The following is a 13,832-nucleotide window of genomic DNA, read 5'->3' on the forward strand; positions in this document are numbered from 1 at the left end:
TGGGATCAGTTATTGGGTTAAAAGGGGAAATAATCCAGGTGTCAGCTCTTAATTGGATAGTTTAGTCTTAAAAGACCTTGTAAGAAGAGATTGTTGGCCATTTTGTGCCTTCTAATGAAAACCTGCCGAACTCACAGTAGTGAGAATGTTTTACTGATAAGAAATAATAAACACTTGAGTCTGAACATGGATTTATTGTCTCAGGTGCCTTCAATGCAGCCCCAGAGAAACCCACAGCTGGAACCACCACAGAGGATGAGCAGAGAGGCACAAGGAGGGGACGAGGCCCCTCAGAACAAAGACAGGCTGCTCAGAACTCTGGCTTTAAGGTGTCTTTATTTTAGTGTTCCATAAAACCAAAAGGTGTTTAAAAACAAACAGTACCTGGGTTAAAAGCAGAGAGTACAAACAGGGAACATGCATTAAATCCTTCAATAACAAACAAGAAATTTGATTCTTAAGGCCTCTGAGGATATAAAATGCCAGTCCCCCCACACCAAAGGAAGGCTTTAGTGAGTGTTGCCAATAAAAATGAGGTGTGAGGGCTGAGGGGGTCGAGGATTGGGACCCCCCTGTGCCCCCTAGGAGAGGCTCCAGAGCTGCAGCCCCCCAGGCACAGCAGAGCTGGGCTCAGCTCGGGCTCCACAAAACACCCAGGGCTGGAAGTGGCACAGAAACACTGCCAGGGGAGGCTGCCCAAGTGTTAAGGCTCCATCTCTGCTAAAAACATAATATTATTCATTTTCTGAATAATAATATTATTTATTGCTTTGGTTCTCTGCAAGTCACTCTTCCCAGCGGAGAAAACGTCTAAAATACAAATTTATCAGTGAGGTACAGGATCCTGTGTGCAGAGATCCACGAGGAGGAAACAAATCAATCCTTCATCTTCCTCACTCGAGAAGGCACAGGAGGCAGCAGCAAGGCCAAGCAGCACCACTGAGAATGAAACCACCACCAAGGCTGCCTCACTCAGAGCAGAGGGGGCAGCAGGAAGGAGAGAACACCCTCACTGCTCAAATAACACTAAAATGAGATTAAAGGACCTGAAGTCTTGCAAGACTCTCAGCTCCTAAGGCTTGTTTGAGGTCAGGCTGCCCATGAGGGACAGCTCTGCCAGTAAAGCTCCAGACTTTGGTAGCAGGAATAAAAATGTCATTTGGAGCATTTCTTTGATTTTTCTAATAAATGGTTACATCTCTGTGCAAATCTATCAAACTGCTCCTTGCTACAAAATCCAGCATTTGAGATCTCCAGTGGTTTGTGACATTGTAAGCAGACTGCTCACAGGGTGAGAGCTGCTCCAGTCCCCCAATAAAGTGCTTTCCTGTAGAAAAGTGGAGTTAGAAACTCACCCCTGGGCCAGGAGTGACCCAATAACCCAACACTTTCCAAGGGTAGGAGTGTTTATTTCCATACAATTAAGGCTGGAAAGCTTTGAGCTTTGGTCCTCATGAAGCTTTGGTCCTTTGCAGGGCTCTGTTGGTTTTCCAGCTTCCCTCTAAGCCTTTCATGGACTCTCCCTACCCTGGTAAATAATCCCAGGGGTCCCAAAAGGCATCTGATGGTTTTGATCTGTGCCAAGGGGCTCAGCAAACAAAGCCCTGCTCAGTTTGCAGTGGGGGAGGCTGTGGGGATGGGGAGAACACCCCTGAGACCCCCAGGAGCTCTGGGCTGTCCAGCACACGCAGCTCCCTCAGCCACACAAGGTTTTCCTCCCAGTGGGAGCAGCAAGGAGCCAGAGCAGGCAGGAATCCCTGTCTGGAATGACAGCAAAAAGCACTGCAAGGCTGATCACCTTGGAAGGGCCTTCAAGGTGAGCTTTGAACAAGCTCCAGAGTAGAAATTTAAGACATGAGAGAACAATTTCTGGTTTAAAATGTACTTTGGAAGGGCCTTCAAGGTGAGCCCAGCTCCAAACCCCAAAGAATTTCTGTTTCCCTCAAAAGGGGAAAAGGTCACAGAGCTCCCACAGGGCACAAGGGGCAGAGCCAGGGCAGCCCCTGCCTGCTCTGAACAAGCTCCAGAGCAGAAATTTAAGACACTGAGAGAAAAATTTCTGATTTAAAATGTACCTTTGGAAGGGCCTTCAAGGTGAGCCCCAGCTCCAAACCCCAAAGGATTTCTGTTTCCCTCAAAAGGGAAAAGTCACAGAGCTCCCACAGAGCCAGGGCAGCCTCTGCCTGCTCTGAACAACCTCCAGAGCAGAAATTTAAGACACTAAGAGAACAATTTCTGGTTTAAAATGTACCTTTGGGCTAAATTCATTGATGCCATTCCTATGCTAGAAACGTACCGTGAACCTCAATGTCTCCTACTCCAAAAAATCTGTCAGCTTTCCCCTGAAGGACTCTTGGGAATGTCCACTTGATGAGATGAACTGAGATTTGGTCAGCTTACAGTCAACTTTCAGGGCATTAATTCCTTTTAAATTACAGCCCAGCTCTGAAGCTGGGTCATCTTTGGACTTCTCCAGTGTAGTTAATTATTATTATTTTAAAAACAATCAAATCCTCAAGCTCTACTGTACAAGGATTTATATTGCACTACAACTTCAGATGTGGAAAGAAAAGTAACTGATCTCTAAAAGCTGCTACGAAACAAAACCATTTAAAAAAAATCTTCCTAAAGGATCATCAGTGCCTTACTGGAAAGCAAAACACATCAAAAACCCTCCTCCTTCCCATCACAGCCTTGGCATTAATGCCTGACCTTCCCAAATAATGGGAAGAAAACCAAAAAAATAAATACAGTAAGGTGACTTGATTACAACACCTGATGGAACTATTGATCAATCCGAGGGTTGCTCAAGGCAGGAACAGGAAAAGGTCATTTTCTGTGAGCAGCACAAGCAGCACCACCAGCTCCTCACCCTCCCTTGGGGTGGGGATTCAGTCCTTGCCCACCAGACCCTTCACATCTTCCCAGCTTTTTTGTTGCCAGACACGGAGACTCTGAGGATGTTTGGGGTTTCTTCCATGACTCTGACCAGCAGGTTGTCGATGTAATCCTCGAGCTCCCGCACCTGGACGTCCTTCCTGGTAATGGTATCCTTCTGTTTCAGCACCAGCTGGATCAGCTCATCGTGTGTCAGCTGAGCATAGGCATAGGCAGGGTCTGAGGGATCATATTTCTTGGGAGGGAGGGAGGGAAGGCAGGGTCAGAGCAGGCACAGCACATTCCAAAGCAGACACACAACACACAGACCGGCACGGTGACAGCTGCTGCCAAACAAACCTGGTACAGCTTAAAGCAGCTGCTTAAATGCACACTGGGAAAGCCAAATTCAGGTTAGACAGCAAGAAACACCCACCCAGGCCTTTGCTGTTTCTTTCTGTTCCTTTGGAAAAATCTGGTTTTAAGCCTCAAGCAGCATGAGAGGTACTGGGCAGCTTCTGCTGAGTCCTGCAGCTCCCAGAACACTGCCCAGGCAGGGAGTGTGAGCACAACAGGCTCCTGTGGGGCATCACACACAACTGAGGTGCAATCAGAACACCACTGCAAGTTCTGAACCCTTTGTCAGTCTGAATCACTCAACTCCCATCCTCTCCCCTCTCACCAGGAGGAGGCACTGCTGTTATTTCAGTTCTAACTTCCTTATTTCCCCAAAAAACCCTGACAGTCCATAAGGGGAGCTGGGACTTTCCCTGCTGAGCCAAGGATGCTCCCAACCTTTCAGATCAGCCTGCCAGGGAAGCTGTGCCTCAAGCCTGGAGGTCTCTTTTGAGGCCAGGATTATGCTGAAAGCTCCTCTCAATCCCACTGCTGACCCAACTGAACAACTGTGCTCCAAGGAAGTGGCTGTGCTGAGAATTTCCCCCACAAAACACGAGCCCCAGCTCTATTTACAGTCATTCTGCAAAAAAATCAGCATTTAAGGACTGCTCCCACTCTTGGGGGCTGACCAAAAGGATGTTCATGTCCCAACTATCTGGAATACACAAACTCTTCAAATCAATCAAAGCTTGGGCAGTGAAAGTGCCACTTCCCTCCATACCTTCACACTCATTTCCAGCAGCTTTTCATTCATGGTGCTGATGACATTCAGGTTCTTGCTCTGAGGTTTGTTTGCCATGGCATTCATTGGTTTCACAGGATGGAGTCTGCAACAGGAAAAAAAAAAGGCTCCTGTTGTTCAGGCAGGAGAGGTAACAGCAGCATGACAAAGATCTTTAGACTGAGAGCAAATACAGCAAGAAATTGGGGATGATTCCCTCCCTGCTCTATCTCCTCAAAGAAAAGAGCTTCAGGAAGACAAGGTATTTCCAAGCCACAGGGGTTTTGTAAGTATTTTCCAGTTCTCTACTATCTTTACTGACTTTGGTGTTGGAGATAAAGCAGCAGCAGGAAGGGAAATACATCCTGTGTGTGTCATGGAAGAAAAGCCAGGTCAGGCTACACGAGGAGACAGAACACAGGGCAGCTACTCTGATCCCTCAGAAACTGGTATTTCAGGCTGCCTTTCCTAATCAGAACATATTTGTGATCTTACAACATACCAAATACTTCTGCTGTCCTGAGACAAGTGTCAGGCCATGTCCAAGCTGAACTGACACCACCAGCTGGGAGGAAGTGCTGTCATTATTTCCCTGCACAGGACTTACAGCACCAATTTTAACCACGGGAACAAAATTTTATTTTTATTCTAGCAAACACTGGCCCTGAAGTGTCCTAGGCTCTGGGGGGTGAAGGCTCAAGGGCTGACAGGTCAGTGGCAGCAATCCCACAGAGCAGGAGCTGCAGCAGTGCTGGTGATCCCTGAGGAGCCCGCTCAGGCAGGAAATGAAGCACCACATTTATCAGGTGTCTGACAAACAGCTCAGCCCCAGGCCCTTCTGCCAGCGGGATGGAATGGCTCCATTCCCCCTGCACCTTCCCTAAGCTCCCCTAAGAGCTGTGAGGAGCAGCTGCTCCCCCGAGGAGCTGCACAGACCCTGCTGGAGCCAGCAGCAGCCCCACAGCAGGTGACAGCAGCCAAGCCCTGACAAACCCAGCCCCCAGAGGAATCAGGGCTGTCCTGACCTCGTGCAGCAGCCTCAGGGACAGAGGGCAAAGCAAAGCTCACAGCTGCACAGAGGTACCTGCTGTGATCCCCACATGTCTCACCTGTGCTGGGGAGACACGGTTTCACACCATGGGGTGTGGTTGGGGAACGTTTCAGAGGGTGAAACCCGTGCCTGGAGAAGTTTCTTTTCCTCAGGAAAAGAAACCCGAGCCTGAAGAAGTTTCTTTTTCCTGAGGAGCTGCACAGACCCTGCTGGAGCCAGCAGCAGCCCCACAGCAGGAGACAGCAGCCAAGCCCTGACAAACCCAGCCCCCAGAGGAATCAGGGCTGTCCTGGCCTCATGCAGCAGCCTCAGGGACAGATCTGCAGCCAGAGGGCAAAGCAAAGCTCAAAGCTCACTGCTGTGATCCCCACATGTCTCACCTGTGCTGGGGAGACACGGTTTCACACCATGGGGTGTGGTTGGGGAACGTTTCAGAGGGTGAAACCCGTGCCTGGAGAAGTTTCTTCTTGCCCGAATTTCCCGCTTTATCTGCGAAGCCCTCGGCTCTTGGCTTTTTCGGAGACTCTGCTCTACGACTCGGGGTGTCAGAGAGAAGGGAATGAGAGGAAGAGTGGGGCTGGCAAGGACTTGACAGGGAGGAAGAGAAAGCAGAAGGCTCAGAGAAGTCACACTCTGCACACTCCTCAGCACCTGCACTCCTTTCCAGCTCTTGTTTCTCAGCATGACTCTCACACACTCTGGAATGAGATGTCACACCTAAGCCTGAGTCAGCTCCCTGGACACAGACCCTGGGAGCCCTCACTGCAGCAGGCAGCACAGGCAAACTCCCTGGCTCACAAGCACCAGGCATGGCTCCTGGTTCTCCTCCTGGAGCAGCCGGGATCATGGGGGCTGCAGCAGAGCTATCAGAGAGCTCTCTCTGCTTTCCATGCAAAGGTGTCAAACCTCGGGGCTGCTCTCCATTCCCTAGAACACCTCTGTCACCTGCAGAGGCCCCACAGCTGTCCTGGCAGTCCCCCAGCAGCTCCTCATCAGAGCCTCCCTCGGGGATCACGGGCAGCGCCGAGCCACGGTCCCCAGGAACAGGAACGGCAGACCTGACATTTGTCAGACAGACAGACAAACCAGCAGCACCCTCCTTTTCTACAGGCCTGCTCTTACCTCTGGGCGCCACTGCAGGGGTGGCAGTCCCCAAGGAGCCCCCTTGAGGGAGGCACCCAGGAGCAGCTGAGGCCTCAGGGAATGGGAGCCCTGGGCTGGATTCTGCAGCATCCCCTGGAGCAGGAGCATCAGCCTGGGGAGTCCCTGGCGGTTTCCTCAGCAGCACAGCCACTCGTGGGGCTGGCTTTGGGGGCACAAGGACCTCCCTGCCAGCCCTCCCTGCATCCCCTTCCCCAGTGCAGGCTCTTGGTGTGGGCTGGACTTGAGGAACTGGATCATTTCCAGCAGGTGGAGGTGCCTGGGGCTCTAACATGGGCACACGTTCTGCCCACTGCTTCCCAGCACAGGGCTCCTGCTCCTCCCTGAGCTCACCCTTGGGGGATTGTGCCTGCTCAGCCTCCAGCACGAGGCTGTCACTGCACTTGGAGAGAGACACAAAACCTTTGTCACCCCTCGTGCAGGGCTCAGTGCTCCCACCACTGACCTCCACAGCTGTTCCATCACTGCTCCAGGTGGGATGTGTGCTGTCCCCAGAGAGCTCTGTCGATGGGTCACCCCCAAACCTTGCTCGCTCTCCTGCTGCCCCTGAACTCATCTGTGACCTCCCACTGGAATCCAGGGGCTGCTCTCCCCCTTCCTGCCCACCCAAACTTGCATCACCTGATGGAACACCCTGCCACTCCCCAAGGACAAAGGACACAGATTTCCCATGGCCTGGCTTGCTGCTTTCCAAAGAACCCTCAGGCTGAAGCCGGGCAGAATCCCAGTGCGGCTCTGCAGCCAGCCCAGGGGGGTCAGACAAGGTGCCCAGAGGGTCTGGCTCAGCTGTGACATCACTGGTTAAAGCCACATGTGCAGAGCCCCCCGAAGCACCACGAGCAGGGTGTCCTGCAGAAGAACAATTCTCCCCAGCAGGAAGGCAGGAAGGGGAAGAACCAGCCTGGGAACCTGGCACTGCCTGTGCCCCACGCTTGGACACAAAGGGATTGCTGTCATTGAAAGGACAGACAGAGGGGACAGAAGGTGTGTGTGGGCCAGAGAGACCCCAGGAAGCCTCAGAACCCTCAGGACCCTGCCCCCAGTCAGCAGCAAAAGGATTATTGCCCCTGGCAGAGACCTGCCCAGGAAGAGGCACTTTGGGAACAGAGGCTGCAGGATGATGGGATGAAGGGAAACGGGCGATGCTGTTGGGATCCAGGGCTCTGGATGCCCTGTCCCACTCAGCAGTGAAAGGGTTCTTGTCATTCCAGAGCTCTGCAGCAAAAGCAGGAGAAGTGAGAGAGGCAGGAGAACCAGTGATGTTTTCAGAGTCTGGCACTTGGACCATCTGCCCCACTTGAGAAATAAAAGGATTATTGGCACTGCTGATACGGTGCACAGAGAGGAAAGCAGGGAGGGGGTCAGGTGCAAGAGTAGGAAGCGTGGCTTTGGGTTCCTCCTCTGGAGACAGGCCCAGTCTGCAAAAAGGGACAAAAAACTCGCATGTCACTTGCAGATGCAACACGAGGCAGGAACAGACAAGCTTTAGCACCAGCCTCCATCAGCTCTGCCACTGGAGATGAGCTACACCTTACAGAGACCTCAGAGAGAGGTGTCCCCTTGTCTGGGAGACTTTACAGCACCTTTACCAAGCACTGGGCTTATGCCAGAACTCTCCTGTCGCAGACATCTTTTATGAAAAATCTTTTCTTTAAGATTTTTTCTCCTGAGAAGCTGAGAGGCCTCAGGAACAAAATGTAAACATTGATTATCTGCTGCTGTGGAATGCAACAGGTGGATCTGTGATTGGTCTCATGTGGTTGTTGCTAATTAATGGCCAATCACAGTCAGCTGGCTCGGACAGAGAGTCTGAGCCACAAACCTTTGTTATCATTCCTTCTTTTTCTATTCTTCTGATGAAATCCTTTCTTCTGTTTTTAGTATAGTTTTAATATATATCATAAAATAATAAATCAAGCCTTCTGAAACATGGAGTCAGATCCTCATCTCTTCCCTCATCCTAAGACCCCTGTGAACACGGTCACACTCTCCTGCTGCAGAGCTTGGTTTTGCTGCTTTAAGCACCATCTCTTTGCACCCCAAGCAGGTTTATTAGTACATAAAACACTGCACAGGCAAGAAACTCAGACTTGAGAAGCACAGAAAATGAGGAGTTAGGGACACACACAAAACACAGCCTTATTAGTAGGGCACACCTACACATAAATATATAATAAACCCCATACACAATTTATATATTTGTATGAGGGATAAAGGAGCAGAATTTCCGAAAAAGCCTTGTGTACAAACCCACACAAAATCCCTCTGTGCTGCTGTGAGCGATGCCAAAAGCAGAAGGGCTCCAAGGCCACCCTTTGGAAGACCACAGCCAAGTAGGGAAGAGGAAAGCAGAGACGTTAGAACGGGCATTTCAGACCCTGGGGAGGCTGCAGCCACACAGCTCAGACAGAGTTAGTTTGTGCAAGAGATCCAGCAAGAAAATTCACCCCTTCAGCACCTGCACAGGTGCCTCCTGTGCTAGAGAACCACTATTTCAGCATCACTTACAAGGAGCATCCCTACATCCATCTTTTATTCATACTGAGGAAGAACTTGGGAGCTTTTCTTTGCTATCGAAGCTCCCAACACCAGCATAAAACCCACAGGAAGGCACAGAGCAGCACCTGAGCTCAGGTGTGGCAGACACAGCCCGCTGCCACCTGCCACCAGCAGTGCCCATCCCCACTCCTGCCAGCAGCTGGGACTCACCTGGGTTTCACAGCTTTGGTCTTGGCTGCTGCAGCTTTCTCAGGTTTCCGTTCCTCCTCACAAGGGCTGGGCAGCTGCTTGGTTGTGACAGCCTCCTCTGCATGGTGGGCATCTCCTGAGGGGCTCCCTCTGCCCAGATCTGCTGGGGCTTCAGGGCATTTGGCCTCCTCTTCACTCTTCTCTTCTGGAATCGTATTCTCCTCACTCTGCAGGGTCCTGTCGGGAATAATCTCAGCATCGCTGGGCTTCACTGTTTCCTTCTTCCCAGTGACCAGGGAGAGCAAGGCAGACTTTTTCTGGTCTGGTTTTTTGGTCTCTCTAACAGGCTCAACGCTTGGTGGAACGCTGGTGTCCAGGTGCTCCTCACTGCTGAGCAGTTTGTATGATGGCAAAGTCATGGATTTGAAGGTCTCCAAGGATGTGGACCCAGAGATTGGCTGCCCAGGAGAGGCTCTCCCCATCTCCTCAGGTGGTTTAGTGGACCTGGAGGACAGGTTCTCCTCTGAAGCAAAGAGCTGCTTCCTCCTGAGGTTGTGAGGAGAGGGGGAGGAGGCTGGAGTCTTGTCCTTCGTCGTGGTCTCTTCCATATAAACGTGACTGCCATTGATGCACAGACTGGACTTGGACACGGGATCGTTTTTGGATTTAAGGCCACTGAACAAAGAGAGCCCATCCTTTTTGGTGTGGTTAGTGGTTCCCTGGGTTAGCTGCCTACTGTCCAAAAAGGCTGGCTTACGAGATTTAAACAGAGGAGAAGGAGCTGGCTTCTGTTCTGGCACACTTTCAAAGGATCCTGGGGAAAAAAAAAAACAGGGAGAAATTGAAGATGCAAGAATAACCTTTTCTGTGACACTACTGCCAGCCTCAGTGCCAGCAGGGACTTCCTGTGCATTTGTTCAGAAAGGAGAATTTAACCAGTGAAAAGTGTAAAGAGCCCTTTGGGGGAAGGTTTTGTGCCAACACTCACGTTCTGAGGCAGGAGAGGTCTGGGACTCCTCCTCATCCCACTGTGCCTGGAAGTCGCTGGGCCGCAGCCGAACCCTCTGGGTGAGGGGCTGCTGAGTGGGCAGCACTGACATGGACTGGGACAGGGATGTCTTGTGCAGGCCAGGCTTGGAGAACAGCGCTTTGAACTTGGATTTCTTCTTCTCCTTCTCCACTGCCTCATCCTCGCTGTCAGCAGGGGAGTGGGAGGTGCTGGGGACGATCGCTGACGCCGTGTCCGAGAGGCCGCTGCTCCTCTTGCCCTTGAGCTTGTCTTTGAGCTTGCCAAAGGGAGAGCGGGGCTTGTCCTTCATGGACAGATCAAACATGCTGGCTGTCATGTTGCTCCTCATGAACTGGATATCCACCTCGATCTCCCCTCTCTCCTTTTCCTTCTTCCCCGGTTTGGAGCGAAGCTTGTACCACCTGCAGCAACAAGGAGGTTTCTTTAACCACCAGGGTCACAGACATCTTTTATGAAAAATCCTTTCCTTAAGATTTTTCCTCCTGAGAAGCTGAGAGGCCTCAAGAACAAAACGATGGTTATCTGCAGCTGTGGAATGCAACAGGTAGATCTTTGATTGGCCCATGTCAGTTGTTTCTAATTAATGGCCAATGGTGAGCCACAAGCCTTTGTTATCATTCTTTCTTTTTCTATTCTTAGCTAGCCTTCTGATGAAATCCTTTCTTCTATTCTTTTAGTATAGTTTTAACATAATATATATCATAAAATAATAAATCAAGCCTTCTGAAACATGGAGTCAGATCTTCGTCTCTTCCCTCATCCTAAGACCCCTATGAACACGGTCACACACCAGTAATTGAGAACACAGAAGGTGCTTTATGGCTGAAAAATCAAATCAGCCCACAGTGTAGGAAAATAAAGACTTTAATCTTATGGTGACGTCACCTTCACAGCTCCAGGTGCCAAAGAAAACACTCCTTATCGTAAACAGAAAGTTCTTAATAAGATTTGGTTTAAAACCAGATCAGGAAGGGTTAAAAAAAAAGGAGAAAAAACAGAGGCACAACATGGAATTCCTGTATTTCAGCTCAGCCGCTCTCCTCTGCCCTTTCATCTCTCCTCCTGACACTGGCAGGGGCCACAGCTTTGAAGTGGATCAGAGCAGCAGCCTCAGAGCTGCACGCGCGTCCCACACCCTCATACCTTTCATTCCAGCTCCTTAATGCCTCCTAAGCCAAGGAACCCCTAATCAAGAGCAGAGAGCCAGCCCCAGCCTCCCAGACCTCGGGGATTTCCACTCCCCTCTGCAGGCTCGTGACTGGCACGCACCAGGAAGGGCATTGCTCAGGCAGAGCCTTCTCCTTCCCCAACATCGAGCTCTGCGTGGGCAGTGCCCAGGGCATCCCAAACCACAATCCCACCACCCACACGCCCTCAGCCACCCCTTGGTGACACTCAAACCACATCTGAGCCAGCACAGAGAATGATCAGCACTGCACAGCAGCGTGGTTTTGTTTGTTGCAGCATTCCCGACCCCACGGAACCCATAGGAAAGGCTGCCTGGAAACTCATTGGTTTCTTCCTCCTCCTCAGCTGGAATGGGAAAATAAAGGCAGCAAACAGAGCATGCAAATGTGCCCTGCCATCAAATTTGCACTTCAACCTCCAAAGGTATACTGGAAGCAACAAAAGAGAACAGGAAAAGGTGACTTGCTCCAGAGAAAATTCAAAACTAATGGGGATAACTGAAGGAGATGGATTCAGGAATCTGCTACAAACACTTCAGAGGGAAATGTGGAAGAAATTTTTCCCTCTGAGGTGGTGAGGCTCTGGTCCTGGGGAAACTGTGTCTGTCCTGTCCCTCAAAGTGTTCAAAGCCAGGTTTGGAGCAATGATCTAGTGGAAGCTGTCCCTAGCCAGGGCAGGGGGTGGAACAAGATGGGCTTTAAGGTCCATTCTGGGATTCTGTGACTCTAAACGAACACTCGATTGACAATCAGGCACTCTGGCACTTAGAAGACACCTAGGGAAGGGTTTTGATCAGGAGACCAAAGCTTTGCCCAGTCCCTGGAGCTGCAGCAGCCCAGGAATCACAAGCCCTTTGCCTTTAACACGAGCCAGCACCGGGCACTGCTGTTCCAAAGCCGTGGTTTCTAGAAGCATCCTGTGCCACAATCGATCCCGTGTGTCCCGGGCAAACACCGTGCTCAGCAAAGGCAGCTCAGCCCTGCCTGAAAGCAGCACCACTGGGGGTGGCTGGAAGGAAATCACGGACTGACAATCCCCCAGACCACAAAAAAAAATCTCATTAGTGGCATTTATGGTGTTAGCGAGCACCTGTCAATCAACATCTCTCTATTTTCCAAATAAAACTACTCCTTTATGGCTACACATCACCATGGCAGCAAGAACAAAACAGGCTTCAAACAGGAAACCGAGGCCTGCAAACAACTGAAAACACGAGAAATTTCCCCAGGAGTACCAAAGCTGTGTTTTCTTTTTTTTTTTTTCTCCCTCTCAGTTTTCCTTTGCCCAGACACAAAGGAATGCCTGGGAGCCCCGAGGCACCGGCCCTGAGCTCTGCTGACCAAGGGGCTCTGCAGTGTAAACACAGCCCAGTCTGACACAGCCTTAATGAACCTAATTAAGCCTTGAGAAGCGGGACGGCTCCGCGGTGCTCAGGTGAGGCAGAGGAGGAAGGTGACTCACCAGCACATTACAAGGCTGCTGACTCCCAGTAAAACCCTCCCGGGCACCACCCCTGGGTTTCACCGTGCCCGTGTTTGTGTTCAAAGCAGCGAGCGTGTGACACAGAGCTGGAGCTGGGCAGGAGCGGCCCGTGGAAGGTGGAATTATCCACCCTGACACGCTTCAAGTGCTTGTTAGCAAAAATAAATTAGTGCTCGGTGCCTGCTGGAAGGGGCAGCACTCTGAGGGCATCAGGTTTCGGGGATCAGGCTGGCTGTTTTCTCTGTAGTGTCTGTTTGAAAATCAAACCCAAGGACCAGGCAGGAGTGGCTGGAAAAGTTGTCTCTGGACCACCAGCTTCTTCCACAGGAAGGCATTCCCCAGCTGTGGGGGCTCATAGGGGTCACCCTGTGGGCACTTTTGGGGCTTCAGAGGTCCCTGTGGGGAACAAGAGTCCCCCACTAGAACCCCTCACCGCCCTGGGGCACAGGGTGACCCCCAGGCTGCGGGACAGACAGACTGCCATGGGGGCACAGGGGTCTCCCCCGTGCCTGAGGAGCACCGAGGTTTCCACAAGGAACAGGAGCATCCATCCCACGGGGAGCTGGGGCTGCTCACAGCACTGCACTCCCTTCAAGAGGCACCCCCCACTATCCTCCCCAGCCCCTGTGGGACACAGAAATCCCCTCATCGCTCTCCCAGACCTCCGTGGGGCACCCCAAACCTCTCCATGGCCCCCATGGGCCTGAGAGAGCCCCCCCAAAACCTCCTCCCCAGGACCCGGAGGGGCCTCTCCATCCTCCTCCCCACATCCCATGGGACACAGAAATCCCCTCATCGCTCTCCCAGACCTTCGTGGGACACAAATCCCCTCCAAACCCCTCCATGACCCCCGTGGGCCTGAGAAACCCCCCCCAAAAGCTTCTCTCCATCCTCTGCATGACCCAGAGGGGCCACTCCATCCTTCTTCGCAGCTCCTGTGGGACACAGAAATCCCCTCACTATCCTCCCCAGCCCCCGTGGGGCACAGAAATCCCCTCCTCGCTCTCCCACACCTCCGTGGGGTGCACAGGTCCCCTCCAAACCTCTCCATAACCCCCCCAAACCTCTTCCCCATCCTCCACATGACGCAGAGGGGCCTCTCCATCCTTCTCCACAGCCCCCATGGGGCACAGCAATCCCCTCATCACTCTCCCAGACCTCCGTGAGGCACAGAAATCCCCTCCAAACCTCTCCATGACCCCCGAGGCCCTGAGAGATCCCCCCCAAAACCTCCT

The 13,832-nt window shown here is 51.8% G+C and overlaps 1 protein-coding gene across 1 annotated transcript in view; it reads right to left on the bottom strand.

Moving 5' to 3' along the window:
* Positions 1-317: 317 nt before the first annotated feature.
* The window catches only part of LOC102032577 (rab11 family-interacting protein 1), a gene marked incomplete at its 5' end in the record, with an annotated part of 18,207 nt that continues 4,692 nt past the window's right edge, over positions 318-13,832 (bottom strand). Inside the window, 4 exons of the mRNA XM_031064494.1 lie at positions 318-3,133; positions 3,998-4,103; positions 8,919-9,711; positions 9,886-10,328. Of these exons, the coding sequence (XP_030920354.1) occupies positions 2,915-3,133; positions 3,998-4,103; positions 8,919-9,711; positions 9,886-10,328 (1,561 nt within the window). The remainder of the gene's footprint in view (positions 3,134-3,997; positions 4,104-8,918; positions 9,712-9,885; positions 10,329-13,832) is intronic.

The sequence above is a fragment of the Geospiza fortis genome, unplaced genomic scaffold (genome assembly GCF_000277835.1).
Source record: "Geospiza fortis unplaced genomic scaffold, GeoFor_1.0 scaffold371, whole genome shotgun sequence".
Taxonomy (NCBI): domain Eukaryota; kingdom Metazoa; phylum Chordata; class Aves; order Passeriformes; family Thraupidae; genus Geospiza; species Geospiza fortis.